Genomic DNA, 27,942 nt, shown 5'->3' with positions numbered 1-27,942 from the left:
TCACGGCAACGGAAACGGCAAGACTGACTTTTAACCCAAAGGCGCGCCAAAACATGTTCACATCAAAAATACGTAAATCGGATATATTTTGCAATTTCATTTGGACTTTCCTTGGAAGTCTCTAAACTTGGGATTTACAAATAAACAAAAATGATGGAAATAAGTAGCATGAAAGGAAAGTTGACTAAAAAAAAACAAAGTATGCTTTTTAAAACCGTAAATTTATTAAATTACAACCAATAAATTATATAATATGTTGTAAAACCATATCACGTGTAAATGCACAGTCGCGATGTAACAACAACCCCCCACCCCCACTCCATTAAATTAATAACGAATACATCGTTTATTCGAAATTCGAATAATTTATACCATTTTCAATAATAAAAATTTATAACCTCAGGTACTTACTATTAGACTTCCATATAACGTAAATAATAACAATTGAAATAAACGAATGAAACCATTGTTCCGCATTACATTACAAAATAGTACTTTCTGTACAAAGCGAGTAAAAAGCTACACACGATGTGAGTGTAGCTCTATTCTGAATACTAGACAAACTAGAAGCGCTATTAGAATCGGAGTTCGATTATCTAAAATTAATTTATTGACAATAATTAATAATAAAGTTATACAAACAAAACGAAACCGATCAATATAGAAACGTAATCGAAACGACAAAATAAAGAGAACTTAGGTATAAACAGATTAGTCGGCATGGGAAATAAGAAATTGAATTTAAATACTCGACGATTGTATCTTTACACACGCACAGTGCAAAGCATACGAGTCAACTCGAGACAACAAACAAAACCTTAACTCGGACACGAGAGCGCCGCTAGCCGCTGACGCCCGACACCTTCTTCATGATGAGGTCGATCTGCTCGTCGATGCGCGGACTCGTCCCTCTGCGGACGAAAGCGTACAGCTCACACAAGACGTTACAATGGCCAGTTAAAATTGTGTAGAAAGTATTTAGATTGCTAAAACATATGTTTGTTAACAGTGGCGGGGCAAGACTTAAATTTTATGTGACCAAGATAAATTTTGCGAGGCCCTCAGTACGCGCAAGAAGACGGATTATATAGAAAAAAAAAACTGAACATTATGAAATTTTATTCGTGTAAAATGATTAAGTACCAACAACAAAGACTATTTAATAGCAAGCTAATGTTGCTAGACTGAATAAAAACATGTGTAGTTATGTCAATAATATTGATTCAAGACGAGTAAAATTTTTCGGCTCGTTCACGGCTATTAAGTAATGAATCCGTCCGGCACGCGGGGCCCCCCGGTTCGCGAGGCCCACGTCGCCCACGCCTTACGCCACATATATATATGTTAATATTAATCTTACGCAACAATTATAACAAAATATTTTTAATAATTAGCGAAATTTATAACCCATATCTTTTAATAAATATATCCGTACCGTAACAGCCTGTGAATGTCCCACTGCTGGGCTAAAGGCCTCCTCTCCTCTTTTTTGAGGAGAAGGTTTGGAGTTTATTCATATATAAACGGTCATATTTTATCGTATTATATCAAATATAATTAATAAATCGAGACGATGCTTAATTTTCAATACATATCTGGACTCAATATTTACTCACATTACGTACAACGTCGGTTGCGGATATATAAAAGCAGTATATGAAGGGTTACCGGAAGGCGGCGGGGTCGGGCCCCACGAGCGCCACGAGCTGCGGCACGTCGTGCGAGTGCGCGGCGAGGCGGGCGAGCGCCGCCAGCGCGCGCCACAGCGCCTCCTCGGGCGGCGCCCACGCGGCCAGCTGCAGCGCCGCCATGCACAGCTCCACGCACACCTCGTCGAACACCTGTCGCCGGACCCGCGCACAATTATTGACACGACATTCCAGTCCACTCGATTTATGTGCCAAACCCGAATGATCTTATTCGATTACATCGTATCTAGGTTAAAATCATCAATTTTGTACGTTTTATTCGGATTTCAGACGTGCTAATACCCATTTTATAGACGATCAACGCCGACAGTTCAGTCAGCTCATGACCACAACGACAAATCAGATGGAACATCGTCCAAATTGAAAAGGTACGATCGCGTCGGTCATACCCTTACAAACTATAAACTATTACGGCATGTAAGTTTAAAATGTATAAAATAGTATCGTAATAATTGCGGATTAATTTAAAGTACAGACGTGTAGCGTTGCCTTCTACGGAACTCGCCGAGCAGTGCTTTCTATCTAATTTATTTTTAAAGCTAATTTTAGCGTATGCGTTGTCACGCACGCAAAAGGTTCTAAGCGAGTTTTTTATGGATCGACGACCTCTAACTTTAAATGACTGGAACATTATAATTGATTTCTGTTTCTGACCTTACGAATGTTATTAAGATACATATATTTATTAGATATAAATCATAATAAAGCAAACGAAATGTGATTACTGATTGTATTTTATTATTTTTTTCAATTTATTTCCACGTTTCATAACTAACCCTATATATTAGGATTCAATTAACGTAATCATATGAAAACTTAACGGAATTATTCTAATAACAAAAATATAGTAGTAATTTACTTGGTAATACCAACAAAAGTAAGTTGGTAAGCCAACAAGGCTTTGTGCGAGACCTGCGTAGGTACTATCCACTCGTCATATTATCTCCAGCCAAACATCAATACTAAGTATTATTTTGTTCCGGTATAAAGGATGAGTGAGCCCGTGTAATTACAGGCACAAGGGATATAGCATATCAGTTCAAAGGTTGGTGGCGCAATGGCCATTGTAAGGGATGGTTAATATATTATTATATACAGTGCCAATGTCTATGGGTAGAGCTGACCGTTTGCCATCAATTGGCCCATTGATGAGTTTGCCCATATGAAATATATTTATTTTATAATATAGGAAGACGGTCGGGCGAATGGGCCATCTGATAGAAAATAGCGAATCCTAATGACAGAGTATGAATAGTCAATGATGTTTACGGAATTCTGTGTGACTTTTTTTAAATATAGAACAACAAAAATAAAGCGCAATTAAAAAAATATAAACATAATGGCGTCATAAAAGTTATGTATCATTAGTTAAACAATGTTGTGTCTTCTTTCGAATGTCAAATCAATAATGACAGACGACTGTTTAGCTAAACAGTGATTATCTCTTTCTGTCATTATTAATTTGACGTATGAGAGAAGAAGACATTGTTTAACTAAACAGTCGCTAAGCAACGTTTATAAGTAAGGTTGAATATTATTAGTTAGACAGAACAATTATCGCTATAAGATTATCATAGCATTACATTATAATTACACGCTAATATAAAGTTTTAATCTAATAAAACAATGGAAGCCATGAACTGCATCTTATATTGACGTTGATGGAGCGAGATGAAAAATAAACGCGATCTAAATTATATATTTGAATAAGCATTTTAAAATTCAACAATATCAAAAATAAATATTTAATAACGTCACGCGTAGTTTCGTTTACTTTTGATAATCAAATTAAGCCTTTATCACCTCACATTGCCAGTTTCTTATAGTGTCAGTGTTACCCTAAAATAAAATTAATATGGAATACCTATATTTAAAAGTCATCGTAAATCTCATCTCAAATTCTATTTTATTTTAAGTCTCCAACTAGGCTTGTAAGCTTGTGTTACATTACATATGGGCACTAGAATTAAATGTCTATGTGCTTCCTTAATTATAGGACCTTATATTATAGGAACTGGTGGTAGAGCTTGGTGCAAGCTCGTCTGGGTGGGTACCACCCACTCATCAGATATTCTTTTTTTATTCCGCAAAACAGCAGTACTTGGTATTGTTGTGTTCCGGTTTGAAGGGTGAGCGAGCCAGGCAGCCAGGCACAAGGGACATAACATAAAGATGTTTAACAAAGGTTCCCAAGGTTGGTGGCGCATTAGTGATGTAAGCGATGGTTAACATTTCTTACAATGCCAATGTCTATGAGCGTTGGTGACCATTTACCGTCAGCTCGTTGGCCTACCTATTCTATAAAAAAAAAGAAAGGAAATTTTTAAATACATATTAAGTTGAATACAATCTCATACATAAGATAGACGATTTGTCTTCCAATTGATCTTTTAGATACTAACGAAGAGATAGCGCGGATGTAATAATAACTTAATATTTGCATACTAATGTAATGAAACGATAAAACTAATTCAATTAAACTGCACCTAACACTAAACACGAGAGTTACTTTGTGTTCTGATAACAGATCAAGGTCATGAAAAACCCCTGCAGTTATTGTGTTTACTGTTGCATTAGCTGTTGGCCCTGACTTTGCAGTTTAAGGTCGAACATTCCTAAGAATGATCTATTTAAGATTGCTAACTAAACTGTGTAAAGATATTAAACAGAAATGTGTGCACAAACATAGGCACGTTCCATTCCCTAGTTTTCAATGCTTGATGGGATGGCTAATCAAACACGGCCCAAGAGGAATGAGGCTTGCGTGTTTTGACATGTAAAGTTTAACACAAAGCATACATAATATAACACATAGCAGAAAAATGTATTTTGGATAGGATTAGCGTAAAACCCGTTCTTAGTGAGCATCTACGTCGGGGAAGGAGTAGCTGTGACAAATTTCAAGCCAATTCATATAATTAATATAAATAATAATAATGTCCTCCAGACCGATTTCGGCCACGGTGGTCAACTACGCAGGAGATATCATAGTGCACAAGTGTGTGCGCAAACACAGGTGCACTCTCTATTCCCTAACTCTCATAATCCAATGGGACGGCAATCCGACCGGAAAGAGTTCAGGCGCAGTACGTGGCTTTACGTGCTTTCCGAGGCACGGGAGACACTTCCAACGTGTATACACTTCCAACTTCCAGACTCCGGGCTGCTACTGAAAATTTTCTGACATAAAAACCCAATAACATTTTATTTGCCTGACCTGGGAATTGAACCCAGGACCTCCGGGTCTGCGGCCTTACTCAAGCCACTAGACCAACGAGGCAGTTATAGACATATATTTATTTATTTGTTTATTTTAACAATAACATATAGATTAACAAAGAGTCATAATTATGTTTATTTAGAAACCTACGACGAAACTGCGCGCTTAACTGCGCAACGGAGTCTAGTAAATATTTACGGCATATTACTTGGTGATGATACTAATGTAAGATTTATTGTCTTTCACAATACTACCTTTACTATTATCTTTTCCTTATAGCGACATCATATTTAGTAAGATCCTTCCTCTTGCCTTTACAACATATATCTTTCTTGTATGTATGACGATCTGACATGCGCTCAATGTGAACTACCATAACATATATTACTGCCATAACATATTTTACTGGTGGTAGGGCTTTGTGCAAGCTCGTCTGGGTAGGTACCACCCACTCATCAGATATTCTACCGCAAAACAGCAATACTTGATATTGTTGTGTTCCGGTTTGAAGGGTGAGTGAGCCAGTGTAATTACAGGCACAAGGGACATAAAATCTTAGTTCCCAAGGTTGGTGGCGCATTGGATAATATAAGCGATGGTTGACATTTCTTACAATGCCAATGTCTAAGAGCGTTGGTGACCACTTACCATCAGGTGGCCCATATGCTCGTCCGCCTTCCTATTCTATAAAAAAAAAAAAATTACCATACCACCAGATAAGGCAATTGAGAAATCAGGATTCGGAGCCGGGAAAAGGCTCTGCTGATAAACGTTGAAAACGTAACCGAGGTTATATTTAATATAGCTTATTAATATTTAGGGCTCATTTCAACGCAGCACATTTTTGAATCTAGCTAACAACGAAGGTGTGGTGGGTAGTGACTAGAGCGTGGTGGGTGGTGTACCTTGGAGCGCGCTCGCGTGGGCAGCTGAACGCGCAGCGCAGCACCAAGTCCGAGTCGCTGCAACAACACAATTCTGCAGCGCGACCGAGTCGCATCTCAAAACTGATTTAAAGTGAACTGAAGAAGACTTGTATTTAAAAGTAACAAAACTAAGTCTTAGAGGACTTGACCTTTGAATTTTTTTACAAATATAATAATTAGAGAAAGTACTTACTTTACATTAATAAGTTGAAAACACATTAGCACAGAACGAAGCGTTTTAAGAGAGAAAATAATGATCATATTATATTATCATGCCAAGATAAATAAGTTATATATGTGTACATCAAATGACTATGACTTCATTAATCGAATGTTCATTCAATAGAATGTCCCAATGTGACGTACATTGGATCATTCTATTACAATGAAATAATAGTAAACCATAATAAGAAACAAGTGTCATTATTTTAATTTCGTTATCCGTAACAGCCCGTGAATGTCTCACTGCTGGGCTAAAATAGCCTCCTCTTCTCTTTTTGAGGAGAAGGTTTAGAACTTATTCCACCACGATGCTACAATGCGGATTGGTGGAATACACATGTGGCAGAATTTCAGTGAAATTCGACACATGCAAGTTTCCTCACGATGTTTTCCTTCACCATGAAGCTCGAGATGAATTATAATCACAAATTAAGCACATGAAAATTCAGTGGTGCTTGCCCGGGTTTGAACCCAAGATCATCGGTTAAGATTCACGCGTTCTTACCACTGGGCCGTATCGCGTCTAATTTCGTTATAATTAACGTATATTAATATCATTTACTGTCAAAATATCCAGTAAAATTATTTTAAATTTTATAATAAATTTTTTGTCACTTGCAATGTGCATCAACGGAATCACTATAACGATAAATGCACGTCTTTGATTTATTATATTGTGTGTTTGTGTGTAATAAAATTTATAAATTATAAATTTAAACACACAGAAATCGCTAAAGATCGATATGCGATCGACTTTCAAATGACATCATTTTTTTTCTGAAACGAATGTTCTTTAAAAATATTAAAGCATTTTGATGACACTTACAAAGTTAGTGATTAAACATTACATTTAAAACCAACAAAGCGATGGTACTTGATAATACTGATTAATTTACATAGTACAAAATATCTGATGTAAAAATTACTTACGACATTCCTAAATTAAATATTTGAACAGAATATTTACATACGACCTTTTTTATCTTGAAGTTGTAATAACATTAACTATATTGTTACGACTATCGCTTACTACTCACGAACAGATTAAAATAAATGTCAGCGACTTAAGCTTTTGAACGAGTTAATATTTTATCTGTTAGTAAACATCATGTTGTTGAGCAAATGTCTTACGTTACGTCAAAGGTACCCACACACGTGACACGTGTTTAGGGTGTAAGGGTTTCTTCTGCTAAACGATATCGCAAAAATGATACGAGTGAAAATTGAACCCAATTGAAACCTAAAATGCGAAAACAACTCTTGTCTGTCTGTTAAGCTTTCACGGCTAAGCCACTGAACCGATTTTGATGTAATTTTTAGCTACTTTTTTATACCAAACACCTACCTACTCTTCAAAAGGCGGACGAAGCCGCGGGCGAAAACTAGTATTTTATATATAATAGCTTAAAATTTAACAATATCTATGGAAAATTACAACGTTGATATAATAAAGATTTATGTCTTTTTTTATTGATATAAAAAACGAGCGACCTTTGTTAAAAAAATACCACGATAGGATTAAACTATCAAATAAGCTCAAATATATAAATATAATATAAATATCTGACACAGACGATCGGGTTCATTAAGTCGTCAGTGTGTTTGTGAAGTGTCGAGTTGGAGATAGTACTGGTTTTTGTGACGGCAATCGCGTCTTTTGAATCACGATATCTGACAGTGCAAATGTTTGCGTCTAAGGTCTAAGATAATTTATTTTAATTCTTCTAATTTTTATAAAAAAAGTCACAACCGCTAAATATCCCGATGGTCTAAAAATAACGTTTGGAGTTTATACCAATACGCTGTCTTTCTCGCTTCGCGCTTCGTCAGGGAGTTGTAGAAGGCACCGTCGTCAACATATAACTAATATAATGTCAATTTATTTGGTACTTAATTGTACATAGCATTAAAATCGTACACGAAACACGGAGGGAGTGCGAGTGTGAGTGAGAATGAGAGAGCGAAGAGAGCGATACTGACCACAGTCTTTACCTCCTTGGTGGCCACGTTGTACAGCAGCGCCGTGCCCGCGTCGCGCAGCGCGGGCGTCTCGCTCAGCACGCAGTGCACGCACACCTGCACACACACACCGTCAGCGCACAGCGCACACAACCCAGCGCGACCTACCCCACCCTCGCCGACACGCTCACCTTAGTGGTGACGCGGATGTTCGACAGCGTGTGCCCGTCGCTCTCCCACTCGCTGATGTACAGCAGCCACTCCGACGAGGACGTGTTTTCGAACAGGTTGCACATCTGCTTGTAAGCCGTTTAACATTAGCGGAGCTCACGCTCCGAGTCATTGGTTATTTTTTATCATTTCTCTATTAATTTTAAATTATAAATAGCTTTTGTTAATGTTGTGATATTAGAATATTATCGAGTAATATGTATTCGGAACGATATAACTCACGAAGATAGCGAGCGCAAGTTGCTCCGTCGGCGGCAGCTTGTCGACGGTGTGCGCGAAGGCGAGCAGCGCGTGCTGGCGCCGGTCCTGGTGCAGCAGCAGCGACACGTCGTCGCGCAGCGCCGCCGCCGCCAGGCAGCGCAGCGCACACACGCGCGCCTCGCTCGACACGCCGCCGTCCCGCAGCACGCGACCTGCGCACGGCAGCGATGCACTCCCCGCTCGGCCCGCCCCCGCCGCGCCTCACCCCCGCGCGCACTCACCGATGAAGGAGAGGAACTCGTCGCCGAGCACCCAGCTGCCCTCGCCCTGCACGAGGTACTGTTGCAGCTCGTCGAGGCTCTGCTTCTCGTCGGCCGACAACTCGACGCCCTCCAGCGCTTTGGTGAACGCTTCGAACTCCTGTGCGCCCTGTCATATTTTATACGCACAAAATTAATAGTGTTTTGAATTAACTGGATATATATAGTGGTATTCGTTCTTTAAAATCTAAGCATATACCGAGTATCAGTCTTGAAACGATAATTTATAAGTGAGCAATAATTATTTCATATTTGGCGTTCATCGTAGTTAATTTCCGCCTACAGCTGGCGAGACATCAAGTCCAAAACATCTGCTTACTCATACTCAACGATGTGCTCACGTGGACACTTCTGGAAAACGCCCAATCCAGCGATGTATAACACGCTTGCGAGCGTTTTTATGAATCCATTAAATTTTATTAGTCACAAGTGCATCAGACTTGAATCATCAAATCGTAATCTAATGTAACGGCGTGATTTCACGCTAACACTAAACAATATCAAATATAATAAATTAAAAATCACTGTCGATTCAAACTTTCAGTTGAATTCTCATTTTCGATATGTACCTTACAATCATTAATTTGCATGCAACTATAAACGGAATCTAAATCTACTTTTAGCTAAATACAATTCAAATTAAATAATTTAAAAATTTATACAAATATAAAATAAGTTTCAAAATAATATATCCAAATTTAAATATACACATAATCTATTCTAAGGAAATGTCATTATATACTTCTCAATATTATTCCGCTAATTTATTCCGTAATTTTTATTTTACTTTAGTAAAAATGACAATTTTATTTATAAACGTCTGTTATAAATTTGTATATTTTATTTAAAAAAACAGTCTATTACTTTATTTTTGAATGTTACCATATTTAAATTTAGGTCAGCCACTGCGCGATTAGTTTATTATTTTGAGGCGCCATATTAAGCAAACTATTGCCATAAACTGCAGTTGTTTGCTTTATTATGCAAACATAATTTATTTCTTCTGCGCTCATTTTGTGAGTACAAATGGTGATTGTTTGTTTTAATTAATACTAATACTTCATAGAGATACAAGCATAAACTAATCAAAATTTGGCTTACATGAATCAGTTGATCTCAAATGACTTATAGCTCTAATGTATTTCTTTTGGAATTTAAAAATACTGTCTATCGGTCGAATTTCCCCAAAATATGATCCTAGTAATAAATTAGTATTTCGGTGGAATTCGGAAAGAAATGGCTGAACTCGAGTTAAAATACACACACTGAGGGTGCATGTTTTTTAACGTTTGCACGCTTGCTACACGCTGGCATGCTTCTGTATACTTTGACAACAATGTGCTCGGTTATAAGGTTTCCGTCGGTACTCACGTCGATATCCCTAAACACGATGGGCGGGTCGCGCTCGCGGCGGCGCTGCTCCTCCAGGCGCCGCTCGTCAGCCTCGGCCTCGAGGTCGCGCGAGCTGGGCCCGGCGCGCGCTATACCTGCCTCCAGCGCCTCCACCGCCTCCACTGCCTCCGCCATATCTACGGACGATACACTGTTTACTTCACATGAATATACATAAAAACATTCAACGTATCCGCAGCGATACAGCCCGGCGCCGAAAGGTGTTTTTGGGTGTTTTTTTTTTCATTCTACGAATGCCTCATATACCAACAGCAATATAAACGTAATCGAATAAGACGAGATCAATCATATCTTAATTTTACATATATGCAACGTTTATGAATATTAATGCATGACAACGTTTCAATTAAATGAAAGTATGCATTCTTTAAATGTTTATGTAACATGTTCGTGTTTTTATATTTGCTTTGGTCTAGACCTATCTCAATTTACGAAGATTATTCATTAGAAGAGACACGATATGACAAATTGCAGGTCATAGAAAAAATAAAGCAGGCAGAGTAAACAACCTATCTCAACCTACGGGAACAATGGTAGAAGCTGACGACGGAAATTTACCTTGCATACATTAATCCAGCATAGTAGCGGGACATATCTAACTTACATTTGAAGAATGGGAATCCACGCAAGGATTCAATGAGTCGAAATTAATAAAGGTGACTAGTAAAAACAATCAAATATCAAATTAATTTATACAAATAAGTTAAAACTACCGTCGATTCAGATAAGAAACCTAGGAAGAACCGGCGAATGAAAATCAAAAAGTTTTTTTTTTTTTTTTTAATTTGTAATTGTTTACAATTTCTAATATGATTTAGAAATAGCCATGAGGCGATCGTTTGATGTCAAAGGGCGGACCTGTCTGTCGGAATAACGAATGAGATATGGGAGACGCGAATGATGACGGTGAGGCGAATAAAATATTGGCACACCATAGTTCTTAATGTATGTTACACTTGTATACAATGTATGTTAACTTTTTATATACCTGAAGTTACATTGGCTCATTCGCCCTTCAAACCGGAGCACAACAATATTAGGTATTGCTGCTTAATGCTGGAATATGTGACGAGTGATTAATGACCTACCCAGACGGGCTTGTGCAAACCATTACCGCTTATCGAATTGAATAGTAAGTGATATATATTTAATGATTACCTTATCGATATCTCTTTAGAAAAGGTTTCAAAAATGTTTATCTTTTCCCGATATGTTTGTAAACAAAGTTAGATATTTACAATTAGTTGTTTTTAATATAATTTAAACCAAATGGTACGCAGTTAGACGTACAAATTTCTTGCACAATCAATTACTAAGGATTATTTAAAATAAAAAAATATTTAAAAAAAAATCAATATCACCATATCAGAACCAGGCGGGGGGCCTAGTGCGCAAAATTACTTAAAATTCATTTTCTTTATATTTCATAATTTTTCATCAAATAATATTCATTTCAATATATACAAAACTTTATTTTACTACAAAAACAGTTCGTGAAAGAATCATGAAGATAATTTTCTTTTTTTAATTAGGTACGGAACCCACAGCGTCACATATTAGGTTTCAAAATTAGTCAGTTATTGTTAGAGATTTTGTATGATACCAAGTTACTAAAGAGTTCAGTTCAAGGTTTATAAAACAGATTGCACTCCACTCCTCAACGGATATTACACAGATTTAGTTCACGCGCACGCTCATAATACAATTATTCCTCGCCGGCGCTGGCCGCTTTTATAGAGATATTTTGAGCTGAGAACATCAAAATGTACTCTTGTAGACGTATTGTTTTCAAGATTGATTTTACGTGTGTTTTAGGTTAACACCATCATATAAAGCTATGTCATAGTAGAAATTAAATTAGTATAAAGGTAGAAAGGGAAACATGAGGATGACATATACATATACGTACCGAACGTTAACTATAACAAAAGGTTAACTATAACACTTGATCTATTTCCAGACGATCAGAAATAGAACGCGAAACAGTAGACACAACTGGAGCCGCGATACGTAGTCACGGTATACCGGTGATTCCCGGCTTTACTTCCAAAGCGCACGTGGCGTGTTCTCTATAAATACTGCCCGGTCCTGCACGCGAGTAGAGGAGCGCGTCGGTGGGTCCGGCCTGCACTACTGATCGCGACCGGCGCTGGCGCAGCGCCAGGCCAGAGACCGCCCGCCCCCCACGAGTCTCCTCGACACCATATTTATAATACGTTTCCATTCGTATACGACTCTCCATAAGCACATTTGAATCATAAGAAAAAGAATTCGGGAGAGGAAAGCTTTTTAACTTCATTACAGATCGGGAAAATTCGCAAGGGTGGCACGCGGCGGCGCGTGAGTGGTTGCGCCCGACCTATTTGAGGATCGTTCAACCGAGGTGGAAATAGATAGACGAGGTCGATCACACTGTCTAGTGTTACGAGAGTTCTTGGGGCTATTCACATTTCCAAGATCGCCTTATGTCTTTAATCTGAATATATGTATATGAGCTACCCAGCAAGCTAACATCTGCCTGTCATGCACCTTCCTTCCAATCATAAAAATGTCTAATTCTTTGACAATTCAACTTTTAAAAACGTCTATAAACTCATTCAGTTAAACTATGAACCTGAAAGAGCCTGATGAGACATTGCAAGAGACAAACTCAGTCATCCGTATCCAGTCCTGGCTTTAGGCCCAGGCCTACAAGGCACAAGCCTAGGGACCTGTCAGCCGAGGAGCCTACACAGACAAAACTAATATAATTTTCGGGAGAGCGAGGTCCAATCCAAGGTCCCTAAACAATTTGTGTTTAGGGACCTTGGATCTCGAAGTCCGAGCCTGAATATATATGAATCAATATACTAGATAGTGAAAACAAAGTAACCGTGAACTTATAACGAACATAATTTTTTCATCATTTAAAAATGATACAGTATACTTTTTTGAAGCATTGAAGAACAATTTCAAAAAAGAAAAGACCAATTCCTGCGGAACATTTGGAAACGTTACTACCTTTGAAAGTGTAGATCGTTTACAGATTTACGAAAGGAAATGGAACTTTAAACTCTTTTGAATTTATTGGGAGCTTTATACAATTATTATATATTGCAATGCAAACAGATACACTATTACTAAGTCGGCAAATAACACTTGAAGTGTTAAGTTTTTCTTCGCATCTTTAATTTTATATATGTTCAGACAGGTTATGAAACAACGATTTACTATATATAAGACAGCATTGAAATTTAAATTGTTTTTGTATAACAAATCATTGTTTGCAACGTTACCAGTCCTATAAGTAACAAGACATTTTTTTAATTAATATTCTCAAACTCACTCATTTAACACTTTTTTTTGCTGGAAAAACGCCTAACGCGTTTTCCCCACAGGAACAGTGGGGTGGGGTGGGGGTATGTGGGGCTCGCCGGTGTCCAAGGCCCCGAGAGCGCCCTTTCCGTCTTGACGAGAAGCGCCACGGGATCGCTTTCGCATTCTACCGTGACTCATTTAACACTTATGTTAACTGGCTGTTCCATGACTTTAGATCTCACTAGGATGAAGATCAACTTCATGAAGCCTACACGAATTTAAGAAATACAATATAAATAAAAATGTAATGGTGACATTAAGATTTTCAACCGTATGCACTGTGATTGTAGCTATTTACCCTTGCCACTGACTCATACATTGTACACAGTGGAGTTCAGTTCAGTGTCGAGGCGCTGCAAATAAAACTTTCCGAAATTTATTGCATTATATTAGGGACTAGTTTTCGACAGCGGCTTTGCTCGCGCGATTAGGAGGGAGGGGGATGTTCATTAAGATACTAAAGTAGCCTTTGGTATATCCTTTCTTGGGTGAAACTCATACAGTTTGCTCCATATTAAATTTCATCAAAATCGGTCCAGTGATTTAGCCGTGAAAGCGTAACAGATAGACAGAACAAGAAAAAGATAGAGTTTCTTCGCATTTCGTATCGATTTAATTCTAGTATAACTTTTAGGTCTCAATGTAGTCTTATGTTTCCTATAAGTGATGATGTTGGGAACGATGACTAGGCGTTTATAACGGTATAGTGACTATCAAATATTTCACCAGACAGAGAAAAATATATCTAATATCAATACAATAATCTAACCCATGATAATTGAACTCATAGTATACTTGGTGGTAGGACTTTGTGCAAGCCCGTCTGGGTAGGTACCATCCACTCGTCATATATTATACCATTTTACAGGGTGTTTGAGCCAGTGTAACTACAGGCACAAGATATATAACATCTTAATTCCCATAGTTGGTAACGTATTGGCGATGCTGAGGTAAATATTTTCTTTTCTATACTGAACACTCATTACATTAATTAGATCCAGAGATGTAACACAATTTTTATCTTTCGAAATTCATGATTAATTTCTACATTGGTATAATATAGTTACGAGATTTCGTTATCCCAACAACAGCGACGTTAAAAAAAAGATGCGCAATAATTTCAAACCGCCATTTTGTTGGTGGACACAAAGTAATTCATTAATTATTGGCGCGATTTGTAATTTGTTGGATGTGTTCAATTGTGTTTTTTTCAATTTTTAAGAATTATTGATTAACTTGCCTAAAGTTGTATGATTTGGTGTTCTATTATTATCGAGACCAATCAATTTGAGGTATTCATAAAATCGGTTTCATTTCTGAATGCTAAATATACATTACTATTAAATAGACCGGTTTCACTGTCGTTATTTATCGAGGGATGCTTGACATTTTGATGGATGGCTCATGGAGCGGACGTGTCGAAAAGTTGGCGACGTGATCGACATTGAGGCGAACATATCATGCATACCGAAATACAGTATAAATCTATATCAATGTCATGATTTTTATATCTAACATACCGTTTGAGATTTATTATAGTTCTCTGCATATTTGTTCTCATATACAATCATAGGTTTCTAATAACATATATAATAATCTAATTGGATAATGGGAAAGAAGTTGACGAGTTCATCGACCATTGTAAAACTTTTGATAGAACTACACATGAAACCCCTTATCGAAAAGCTAGAAGGAATCTGTGTACACCAAAAATCTTTTACGTGATACTTACTTTGATACAGTACCCACTTCGAATACAAACTATTGCAAAACCAAATGTGTATCACGAGGTTGCACTTTATATGATTTTTTTTCTTGCGTTCATGTCTCCACAGACGTATTGTCTGTGCCAATGTAATGTATCTTATTTTTAATTTATATTTATGTTATTTTTTATAACTCCATGTTTATTATTAGGGTGCATTACAATACTACGTTTCAGGAATAAAAAGCCTTCGAAGTCGTACAGTCCAAATGACAACTTCATTGACTCGTAACGTGTACCAGTTGACTTCACTTTACTTTTACTTGACAATATTCTGACGCACTAAGTGCTGCTGCCAAATATTCCTCCCTCACTTTTAGATTAATTGTTACTGTTAGATTAATAATTCTTAGTTAGAAAGTAAAAAGACATTTTTATTACGACACACTAAAGAAATAAATAAACAATGACAACATACATTTCACATAAAATGTTGTATTTAAAAAGGAGCCAACTTAGTATAGCTGAATAGAAACACAGCGCTGGTTTTCAGCTAGTCTACCATAAGAATATAATATCCGCAATTTAGAAGTCTTTACTTTATTGGAATTTTACATTTATATTTTCTAGGTGTCAGGACTTTGTGCAAGCCCATCTGGGTGGGTACACACTCATCGGATATTCTACCGTCAAAAGGCAATACTATAATATTGTTGTGTTCCGTCTTGAGGGTGAGTGAGGCAGTGTAACTACAAGCACAATGGACATAACATCTTAGTTCCCAAGGTTGGTGGCGATGGCTGCATTAGCGATGTATGGAATAATAATATCACTTAAAGAGACGTGATGACCATTTTTATTTTTAAAATAGAATAGGAAGGCGGACGAGCATATGGACCACCTGATGGTAAGTGGTCACCAACGCCCTTAGACATTGGCATTGTAAGAAATGTCAAACATCGCTTACATATCCAATGCGCCACCAACCTTGGGAACTAAGATTTTATGTCCCTTGTCCCTGTAATTAGACTGGCTCACTCACCCTTCAAAGTTGAACACAACAATACCAAGTACTGCTGTTTTGCGGTTGATATCTGATTAGTAGGTGGTACCTACCCAGACGAGCTTCAACAAAGCCCTACCACCAGTAAAATTTACCAATAAAACTAACCAGTTAGCCTATCTACTTCATAGCAACAAATGTACTTACTCTCATCTTCCTCTTCCAAGAGATCGCCTCCGTTTTGCTCGCGTTGCCTCTTGCGTTTCTTCTCTTTGCGTCTCTCCTTCCGCGCGAGTTTCTCCGCCAACGTATTCCGACGCGCTTCTAACTCTTGGGACACCACTCTTTACAAACGAAATTTGTTAGTTTATATATAATATTTAGAGTAATATATGTAGATAAATTAATATTTATAGTAACCACAGAACACTTGCCGACTCTTCTCTGTACAATTCTGATTCTAAGTCCATCTCATAAATCACTCGTTTTTTCTCTTATAAAATGATTTAATGATTTAGCATGTGTTTCGTAATCAGTGTTTCAATTCATTTATTGCATTGAAGGCTTAATTAAATATAAATAGATTAAAATTAAAAATAACTACTGTACAAATGATAGCGGCGTGGTGGCAAGAACATAGTAAAGATGACATAATTATATAATACATAATGTATGTATTTCGTGTATTTCCGAAATAACGAAAGATTCTGCTCAAATTTTGTATTTAGATAAAGTTTTGCTTTTAAGTTTATCTATATAAGTTATTGAAAAACGCAATTTTTCACAACACGTTTTTATACTTTATTATTAGAGCCAAGCGAAACTCGGGCGCCAAGTTACTTATAATTAAAATACTCCGTATGTTAATACAACAGTACGAAAAAGTACCTATCGAAAGTATCGTTTTTGTCAAAAAGCGATTGCCGATTCGAGCGATGTTTTTTCATTGAAACGCATAAATTTTATTCATATAATATTTTTAGTGTTTTTAAATACGAACTACGCTAAACGCTAACAATCTACAAAGAAAGAGCACGCGATCAGTTCAAATTTTTTTATTGTTTCGTTAGCGGGAAAACGCCGTGACGTCGGTCAGAAGGGATGCGAGTGCGGCGCGCGCAGCCACGCGGAGAGCAACGCGCACACCGCGCGCCACGGGCCGCTTGGGGGCAGACTGAGCGTTCCAATCGGTACTCGTTAGTATGTAAATGTATTTTATATACTCTGGACAATAATTAAACGCGCTTCATTGATTCAAACTAGACAATAATTGAGGTCAACAAATAAAATTCTAAATAATATGAAAATAATTAATGGTAGGAAAAAAGTAGTAAATGGAAAAAGCCGTATGTAATAAGACAAAATGTTCATTATAAATCAGAAAGCTCCTTCTTAGTTTTTATGGAAACGAGAGTACTCCAGATGGACTGTTCATTTGTATGGCGATATTTGCAATTAAAGTGATACTAATAATTTTTAGTATTAATAAAAAATCAACGACAATCGTAATTTTACATATCGTAAAAACTAAGTAATTTATTTTTAGTTTTGGAATAATTAATAAAATTTACTCGTACAGTATGATTATTATATCAAAAACTAACCTCGCTTCCTCGATTTGGTTATTGAGCGTGAGGTAGTCGGGACTATCCCGTCGGCTGTGTCGCACGCCGTTCGCGTACACCTGGGTATGGACGAAAAGATTAGAACTTTGTCGGACGTGAATCATCATGAACCACCAAATAGAATACAACCACTCGGCTCAACTGTGTGGCGTATTTTTTTTGTGTTAAGCGTAGCCGTCAATGCCATTAGAACTTAGTGCCTCAACAATCACAATTTGGTGTTAAGAAACCAAATCACCGGCATTCCTTAAGCGGGTTGATATTGGGCTGGCCGTAAATATCTACTAAACGATTTTTCTTGCATTATATAAAATACAGTGCGCTGAACCCAAATAAATAAGCTAAGGACAAACGAATGATAACGACGAGTATGTAAAATCAAGAAGGTTGATTGCCTCGTTGGTCTAGTGGCTACATGTAAGCGATGGTTGACATTTCTTACAATGCCAATGTCTAAGGGCGTTTGGTGACCACTTACCATCAGGTGGCCCATATGCTCGTCCTATTCTATAAAAAAAAAAAATGTAAGGCCGCAGACTCGGAGGTCCTAAGTTCAAATTCCAGGTCGGGCTAATAAAAAGTTATTGAGTTTTTCTTTCGAAAATCAGTAGCAGCTCGGAGTCTAGAAGTTGGAAGTTTGTACAATCCCGTGCCACGTAAAGCAGTTGGCCCTGGCCTGAACTCTTTCAGGCCAGGTAGTGTCGGATTGCCATCCTATCGGATTATGAGAGTCAGGGAATAGAGCGCACTATAATATATCCTACACAGTTGGCTAATCTCTCTTGAAATTGGCCGCCATGGCCGAAATCGGTCTGGACGACTTTATTTTTATTTATCAAGAAGATCAGTGACCTGGTCGCCGTCGGGCACGAGCGCGGCGAGCGCGGAGCCGAGCGCGGTGCGCAGCGGCGCGGGCAGGTCGCGCTGCGGCTGCGCCACGATGTGCTCGGGCACGCGCGCGCCGCACGCGAACTGGCTCACCTCGTCGCTGAAGTGATTGCAGTTGTGCTCCAGCAGCCGGTACGCGCCCGCGCTGTCCTTGTGTATACTTGTACTTTACTATTACGCCTTTATCTCAAAACTCAAACGTCACTTATTGTCATAGAAAATAAGAAAATAATTTTAGGCATGGTAACAAAAAAGCTATTTTCTGCAATACCACCGAAGAGATTCTACTATTATATTATAATCTATTTAAATGAATTGGTTATTAGTAAGCATGAATTACATTTATTTTTGAATTTATTGTAAAAAATGCAAATGAGCATATAGGTTACCATATAAGATGTTCAGCGGTAAAACAACTGATGATGGCTACCCACTTTCTTAAGTGTGTAGCTATCGTCTAATAAAATAACGATGAGAATTTCTAATGTTTTATGTTGCGTGCATGCAAATGCAACCGTGATGGGATCGCGTTTAATTGACTCATGTCGCTCAAATCATCAATCTTGTTGTTATTAGATAATTTACTCTTTATCAAATTTCATAGAAGTTTTATGTTTATAGTTATTGTCTAGACAGAATTACTTTTTTGTAATTAATTCATTTATTTTTTATAACATATTCGTTTCATATGTAAAATTCAATTCAAACCAACTTCTAACGATTAATTATCTAGAATTCATAAAATACGTTGGTAATATATGTCAATGTCATGTAACATATGTAACTCAAAACAGCTATAAAATATTATTCTTATAAATTTGTATTACGTTTTATCACTTATGGGTTGAAACTTTAATTATCTTAGTTCACCATATTTGGCGACAAATGGACTGTAAGAAATGTTTAATATTTTCTTACATATTTAGCGATTCATTTGACCAAACCTTCCAAATTTACATAGTAAAAAAAAGTATACTAACGTGTAGGTTGTGGTGGCGAGCCCTTGTATGTACTCATTGAAGACAGGAAAAGGCACGAATGTGTTCCCGAGACGCATCACCTGGTGCGGCGCGCCCAGCTGCGTGCTGCCCTGCAGCGAGTACACAACGGAGATACATATATTTTACTTACATTTAGATCATGGATAATGATATTGATTTTAATTTTTTTATTTGAATTAAATGATGTCATGCTCCCGTATTGTAGATAATATTTAAAAAAATGTCGTTCTAAAGTTTGTTGAAATAGTTTTGTGTATAAAAATACGATTCACGCCCACGTCCGGCTTTCTATGACATTTACGAGAAATTGAACATGAAGTCACCTTTACTATTTCAGTGCGTTCCTGTTGAAAACGATCGTTCATACGGCTACTAACTGTTAGCGAACACGATACTGTAGTCTATTGATGTTTAAACGAGTCGGAAAGAGACGGAAGATTTACACGAAGACAGCGGTTATTCCGGGTGAGGAATAAAGATCATATGACTGAGAAAGGAACGCGAAGTCTCACGCCGTTTGCCATTATTAAAGCTTAAATATTTCGAAATAATTCCAGACAAACTTCTATTATTTTGAGTCTTTATTATGATTAGTATGAAATCCTAATAACGCATTTCATTTTGTGTATTGTGCTAACAATATATATATTTACGCATTTTTGACCTCTTCTCAAGTATAACTAATGCAATTTATCATTGATAAATTGTGTTACCGGATCGATATTTATAATTATTAATAATATATTTATAATTTAGTCAAAAACAGTGTAAAGACTAACTATTTTAAACCATTTAATTGCTATTAATTTCAAGAACTTGTCGTAAAACCATTATATATTTGATATCAAAATTGGAATGCGGTGTTTACAGCAATTATTACCTCATTGCCAGTTTGGCGATGCGCCCAATCTCGAATTGAATGTTTACGATTTGCGGATATAAACATTAACCAATATAATGTGAACTACATTATAACGGTGATCTTTAAACAAACAGCTCTTTCTCTAATGGCCGATGTTCGAAGAAATGTTGTCCATGAGTAAAATATACAAAAATAGCATTACCGTGTGAAACTTGCGACGTTTGATGTAATTTTTTTATCATACGACTAATTTTAAACTTAAATATGTAATATGGTGTATGTCTTATATACTCTACACATAACGATATTACTATATAAAAAGATACTGGTAATATATAGACATTAATTTTAAAACGGCAATGTTTGTTTCAAAATTCGCGTTTAGTAATCGCGTACTGCTATGCATATGTGCATTTGTCCGTTTAAAAATAGAGTAGACGCTTGTTCGTGCATCGTCTTCGGACGCCTACTTCTGATTACGGAAAAAACTGCCTGACTGGCGCATTAACCTCTGCTGGCGGCTGCTAAACATTGCATTGCCAATTGCGTGCTCAGAAACACATAAACATGTCCTTTACAGGCAACGATACGTACGTCAGTTCGTGATATAGAATTAAATATATTGACGACAATGTTGCATTATAACGGATACATTTTGTTTTAAATGATTCTCTATAAAAATGGAAAATGAATCCGAATGTTTACATTATAATACAACTAAAATTGATTCAAAATTAATAGCCTCATGACATGACCATGTTTTTTTTTTTAAATTCACAGATTATTAATCAACTTTATTTATTGTTTTCACCTCCATTACAAACATTACTGTAGGCTTCTAACAATATATATTTAATTTTATTACGAAACAATAAAATGCGTCCTCCTGGTGATTCAAACATTCTACGAGTCACTTAGTCTCGCTTGATATAAGCGATTTTATATTTTTTTATTTCTTGTGCTTAAATTTTAATCTATAATCTATGTTATATTTAATTGTAAAATATTATATAAAAAATTAAAGAATCCCACTAAGTTTCTTTCGTCGGTTCTTCTCAAGACCGAGATGTTTATTTCCGAACCGGTTGTAGATTTTTGACAATCAATAAGCAATAAATAACGCTTCTATACTGAATAAAGATTTATGACTTCTCACTTTGAATCATTCACATCCGCTATAGAGCATATCAATAAAAACGTGTTCACTCGCGCGGATTAATGACTTTGACAAACAATCCAATATATAAAAAAAATATTTTTTTGATATTTTTCTTGTTGATTTTCGAAACAGTTTCGTTTTCCAAATTAACAACTCTCCCAAAACCGTTTTGGATTAATTGTTATATAAATTAAGCTGGAATTGATTGTCTTATTTATCATACCGGCGCACAGCTGGTAACACCGGCGCCGCCGTAGAAGTACTCGCGCTCGAACACCACCACAGACGTATGCCAAACCCCCTCGATCTGGCGCCCTGGAATGTTAAACGTACCGTTACAATCAGCAACACAGTCTGTCGGTGACGCTTTCATGACTAAACCATTGAACCGATTTTGATACAATTTGGTATGACGCAAGCTTGAACCCCAAAGTCAGACATAGGCTACTTTTTTTTATTTAATAATACCCGCGTCTTTCTACTACTCCCCTTACTGTAGTAGTTAATTATACATCCATCTTACCTTCTGTAATATTGGAAATTTATTTTATTGTCATTTTAAAATAACGTAAAATATAACGAAAGTTCACTTGCGGCTTGCATTATCACGATGATACAATACTGATGATGTAAGAGAAGCCGCTAGTGCCAATTAAATGTGAGCCGTACGTAAGTGTTTTGTTAATTACAATTAATACATTTAATACATTTAATACATTTACAAAAAGATAGCATTAAAATATGCCAAGCATTACATTGGTATGTTTATGACAAAATTATTATTACCCTACGATTTCGCAAAAAAAAAATAATAATAAAAAAGTATATTAAACAAGTCATTTTAAACAAATTATTATATATTATTATTTAATAGTTCTAGATATGTATCAATGTCGGTTGCAACAAAAGTGTGTGGAAATTTTCATCAATCTTATCAGGATTTGAAAATAAACTTTATTATCCTATATAACGAACAACAGATGTTAAACAATAGCATTAATAAGTTATCAACAACAATTATTTAAAAACAGGCAATTAGTCCATGTAATATAACAATTTAGTATACTACTGTACTATACTGTTATATGTCACTATACTGTCATCACGCCCAAAAAGGAATTAAAATAATGAATCACTTACAAGATTTGACCAATATATAAGAGGTGAGCTTAAATTTACCGCGTTATGCAGAAATGTTCCAAACCGCAGAAACGCGAATAGAAGTTTGATTTAAAAAGGAAAACCACTTTTACATAATATTATTATATATCGTTATTAGTATTTCTATGGGTTCGATTGTATCTGCACAACGCGATCTTAAACTCGACAAAAAATTATTTAAAACCAAGCATACATTTTACCCACGTTCTGAAACGGTTAAAAACATTTAGTATACAAGGTTGTACTGTCACAACCCCTAAAAAAATGCGTGTAAAATTTCTGCTCAATCGGTTGGTTGAAATTGGTTTGAAAGTCTGTTTCAAAATTTGACCCATATACACTGACAGGTAAAATGAAATATAAACTGGCGATAAGAAAAGACATACTTTCACTGGTGGTAGGGCTTTGTGCAAGCTCGTCTGGGTAGGTACCACCCACTCATCAGATATTCTACCGCAAAACAGCAATACTTGATATTGTTGTGTTCCGGTTTGAAGGGTGAGTGAGCCAGTGTAATTACAGGCACAAGGGACATAAAATCTTAGTTCCCAAGGTTGGTGGCGCATTGGATATGTAAGCGATGGTTGACATTTCTTACAATGCCAATGTCTAAGAGCGTTGGTGACCACTTACCATCAGGTGGCCCATATGCTCGTCCGCCTTCCTATTCTATAAAAAAAAAAAAAACTTAAGTAGATCACTAGAAAACGTCCTTGGAATATATAACAAATAGCAATGTATAGGTAGTATGAGTAGGTCGCGGCCCAGTAGTGATGAGAAACTAGGTTACCTCAATAACAATATAGTTTCTCGAAATTGATGTAATTGTTGTGTGAGATAATCGTATCTTGATTATCGTTTGCTCATGTTTCCGAACAATTAAAAAAAAACTAGCTGGCTGCATATATCGCTAATTTTTGATTATATATAATCACTAATACTTTAAATATATTTATCCAAATCGTCTTGTTTAAACGAAATAAGATGAATGTAATTTTATTTAATTACATAAAAGGTATGATTTATTATAAATAATGGCTGGCCGTACGATTCGTACGAATTTCGCAAAAATCAAAAAACTCAAATATGTTTATTAAATAATACTGTGACTTATTTATCTATAAACTATTTGTATACTATCAATTTATTCTTTTGTAGAAATATCGTAATAAAACAATCGCTTTCACGGTGCGAAATTGAGTTATTTTGTGTACACTGCATACGCGGCCTAATAGCCATTGGAGAACAGAAAACTGCAAAACCATACACATCCGCAGTTGCTGTGCAGAGTATACTCTGTTTTCCAACTTCGGAAGCTGTGGTAGCCATATATGATTTTATAGCTTCTTCTCATTAGTGACTCTCTTTATACTCTAATGAATGATCTGTGTATTGTATAGGTTAAGATATGATGGGGCTAACATGTCCAAATGGACAAAAGTCTCAAAGAAAATGAACATTTAAAAAAAAGCCACTTCCGCGATGTCACTGTTTTACGTGTATTTACAATGCGAATGTGGAACTCGGATAACAAACATACACACTAGTAGACAGTTAGGTACCGGAACTTTCAGCCAAATCTGCCTGTGACTATTAGTGTCATATGCAACTATCAAAATGTTTCAATTTAATATCTAACTAATGTTTTGTAATGACTTGTCATTCAATCAATAAAAGAAAAACAGAAACCTATTGCTCGAATTTATTAGGCCCCATTGCAAGTTTCACTAACAGTAAACATTTTATTCCAAAATTAACTCCATGTGAGTTATAAAATTATTCAAAACTGAAATTTTATGTCGGCTATGCCTATCAGGCGCCAAATGCAATATACCTAAAGGATTACGAAACGCCATTGGAAAAAAAACATTTTTTTATGTTATAGGTAGGCGGACGGACAAATGGGCCACCTGATGTTAAATGGTCACCACCGCCCTTATATTGGCGATGTAAGAAGTATTAACCATTCCTTACATCGCCCATGCACCACCAACCTTAGGAACGAAGATGTTATGTCCCTTGCGCCTGTTACACTAGCTCACTCATCCTTCCAACCGGAATGCAACAATACCAAGTATTGTTGTTTGGCGGAAAATATCTGTTGAGTGATACAAACAAAACTACAATTCACCAATCAAGTGAGTTATGCAGTTAAATTAGTAATAAACATGTATGTATTGCAACTGTTACAATAGCACAAATGAAGCGTTTCAAATAATGAAATACAAAAATCAATACAATAGACAATTAAGTATGAAATTACATATTCATAACTTATTAATAATTTTAATTCCATTTGTTGCATTTCCCATTAAACGAAAACTAATTTAACTTTTTTGACAAATTTACGATTGACAGAACAGCATGGATATTTTTTAGAAAATTATGGTGACTGTATCAGTTGTTTAATTTTGCTTTTATTTGATTTTGCTTATTCAATGTCTTTAACAAATCCAATGCTCGGATAAATATATATCATTCATATTTGAACATAAAAACCGGTTTTCGTTTACACTGCTGTTAAATTTTGCAAGATGAACGTTGAAATTATTCAGTTTGGGAGAGATACTATAATGGCGTTTTCGAGTCGAGAATTGGCAAAAATGTAACAGGTATAATAATTTTGTGAGGGAAATTTATCAATATGTCTTCAGAGAAGTCCGCGACGGCGCCAATAGCAGACATCTATTTTTACAGACCACTATATAATATTACTATCTATTCCAGTTTCACTAACGACGACATCGGCGATGTGATTTTGACACGTGCTCTCGAAGCGAAATGTGGCGAGCATTCCTCAATAAATAATTAAGTTAAGTTAAACCTCAATAGTTAATAATAATATAATGAACACTTAATGGTTAATTACTATAATGTATAAAAAAAAAACGCTAAATTAATGATAACTGTAAGCATTTTCCGTAATTACTAAAGTATGTTTACTCTACGCAATTTGTATCACTCCTTTTGGAGGAATTTCTAAGAGCACTTACTTAGATAAAGTTACTGAATAAAGGTTGGTGAGCAACACATGGCTTTTAATCAAAACGTTAATAGTTCTTTAAATTATTAAATTACACTCTTTTAATATTTAACTGATCAAGCAATTTTTTTCAAATTGTCTCATAGTCATATTTTATTATTATTATTATTTATTTATTTATTTGGGAAAGAAACAATTAAAATTTAATCAAAATTATAATTCTTTAAAATTATGTGTATTAAATTTTATAATACATAAATATATTTATCCAAATATAAGAGCAATCAAACTCTAATTAGTACGTATATTTTGTCATAATAATAAATTAATAAAATATGTCTAAATAGTATCAAAGCCAAAATTGAAAACATGTTATAATTTATATAAAATATAAATAATTTACTATTTTGAATAATGCAACTGGTGCTAATGTATCTAGTGATTACTCCATAGGGACCAGATTAAGTATACAAATCCCAAGTAGAGCCAGTAAATGTAATATTAGAATTTTATGTGTTAAATTCTTAGTAACTGCCCAGAGTTAGCAGGATATACACTTACCGTGAAAGCCCATACAGTCATGTATTCTACCAATTCTAAGTAAGTAAGAAATAGAGGGTGTACTGATAAAATAACATACATCTTTAATACCTCTTGCACAGTTGGCAGGTCATTGGCCAAAATTAATTGAGAGTGACATCATTGACAAGGATTCAATAGTCTATGATTTAAAATAAAATTACCTAGTATTGCTGGAGACAACACTGAAGCAAGACCATTGGTAAGGTCATAGATGTAAAGGTCAACGGGCACTCCTTCCTCACCGGCCATAGTACTGGATTTGAAGATCTTCAGGTACAGATATTATCTATAAAACACATCACTGACTGAGGACACTTCCATTGAAATAATAAAAATATCATCTTTCAATTATTAATAACAACTTACACTTATATAAATAAACTACATCCACATATTACAATTTAAATACAGATTGAACTTAAGTTTTTTTTTAATATACACAGTTTTTTATTGGACTATAATTTAATTAGTTTCTTAATGGAGTCACATACAACTTTTACTTTGAATTACTGTTTGGAATCAATATGTAATAAACACAAGATTATTGGTACAAAATGCAATTCGTGAGTTATTACGGTATGCGATGCGCACAGCGATGGCACGCAGCGGTGCAGCGCGACCGACACCTGTGCCTCGGCCCTATCCTACAGAACTATTCGCCGCCCACTTACTACACATTAACTATTTTTAAGTCACATGCCACGTGAAAGTTATCTCAGAACACTCGTGTCTAGCGGGAGAAGTTATCGTAATAACCAACAGAAATATAAAAATACACGGTGGTTTTTTTTAATCACTTAATAATTTATGAAATTATTAAGTAATTTTGTTGTATTGTTACCTTATTATCAATTGTAGTTGCACATTTGTAATTGATAATCAAACCAACTTTTGAAGAAATTATCCAAATAAAATCAGATGCAGATGTTTTCACTTCATTTATTTATATTACCCATTGTTTACATAAAGTTATGTTTCGATTTTAATTCACAAAACATTATTTAAATAATGACAAAACAATAATGACTTTGACAATTTAAAAAAATGACACTTCAGAAAATAGCGTTCTGTAATTCTGTACTTATTTAATAAGATAAACAATAAAACTAAAGCATTTCATTATAATGATTTTAACAAAACAGTTAAGACATAAGAATTGAGCTTTTACTTTTAGTAATTTATACCTCATTTTTATTTTTAATAAAATTGTCTCATATATTTAGTGGCATAGCTTTTACGGCTGGAGATTCCAAGACCCTGAGTTTAAATTCCGCATCAATCCAATAAATAAGTTATTGGTGGTTTTCTGTCATGTAATATAATTATTTCTTTCACAGTTAATAAAAGTGAAAAAATGAAAAAATTATATTGTACTCTTTTTCGTATCCTCCTTTTTTCAAAGTTGTTCACTCTTG

General features: G+C 35.7%; 1 protein-coding gene across 4 annotated transcripts; it reads right to left on the bottom strand.

Annotated features, from left to right (window-relative positions):
- Positions 1-202: 202 nt before the first annotated feature.
- On the bottom strand, positions 203-27,517 carry LOC126770535 (uncharacterized). Of its 4 annotated transcripts, none has more exons than XM_050489969.1 (15): positions 27,369-27,517; positions 26,689-26,813; positions 22,025-22,116; positions 19,760-19,869; positions 18,744-18,924; positions 17,871-17,950; positions 16,474-16,610; positions 10,160-10,317; positions 8,750-8,897; positions 8,490-8,680; positions 8,228-8,332; positions 8,070-8,153; positions 5,835-5,891; positions 1,669-1,841; positions 203-911 (listed from the first exon to the last, which is right to left on the bottom strand). In XM_050489969.1, exons 2-15 carry the CDS (start codon positions 26,774-26,776, stop codon positions 842-844), a joined length of 1,674 nt encoding a protein of 557 aa, XP_050345926.1. In that variant the 5' UTR covers positions 26,777-26,813; positions 27,369-27,517; the 3' UTR covers positions 203-841. The 4 variants fall into 4 exon arrangements, with proteins under 4 accessions (XP_050345926.1, XP_050345927.1, XP_050345928.1 ...); XM_050489970.1 differs by lacking the exon at positions 27,369-27,517 and adding an exon at positions 26,894-27,154; XM_050489971.1 differs by lacking the exon at positions 5,835-5,891 and having other exon boundaries at positions 8,058-8,153.
- Positions 27,518-27,942: the final 425 nt, after the last annotated feature.

Source organism: Nymphalis io, chromosome 9, assembly GCF_905147045.1.
Source record: "Nymphalis io chromosome 9, ilAglIoxx1.1, whole genome shotgun sequence".
Lineage (NCBI taxonomy): Eukaryota > Metazoa > Arthropoda > Insecta > Lepidoptera > Nymphalidae > Nymphalis > Nymphalis io.
The sequence above is the reverse complement of the archived record's forward strand: the minus strand, read 5'-3'. Positions and strand labels throughout refer to the sequence as shown.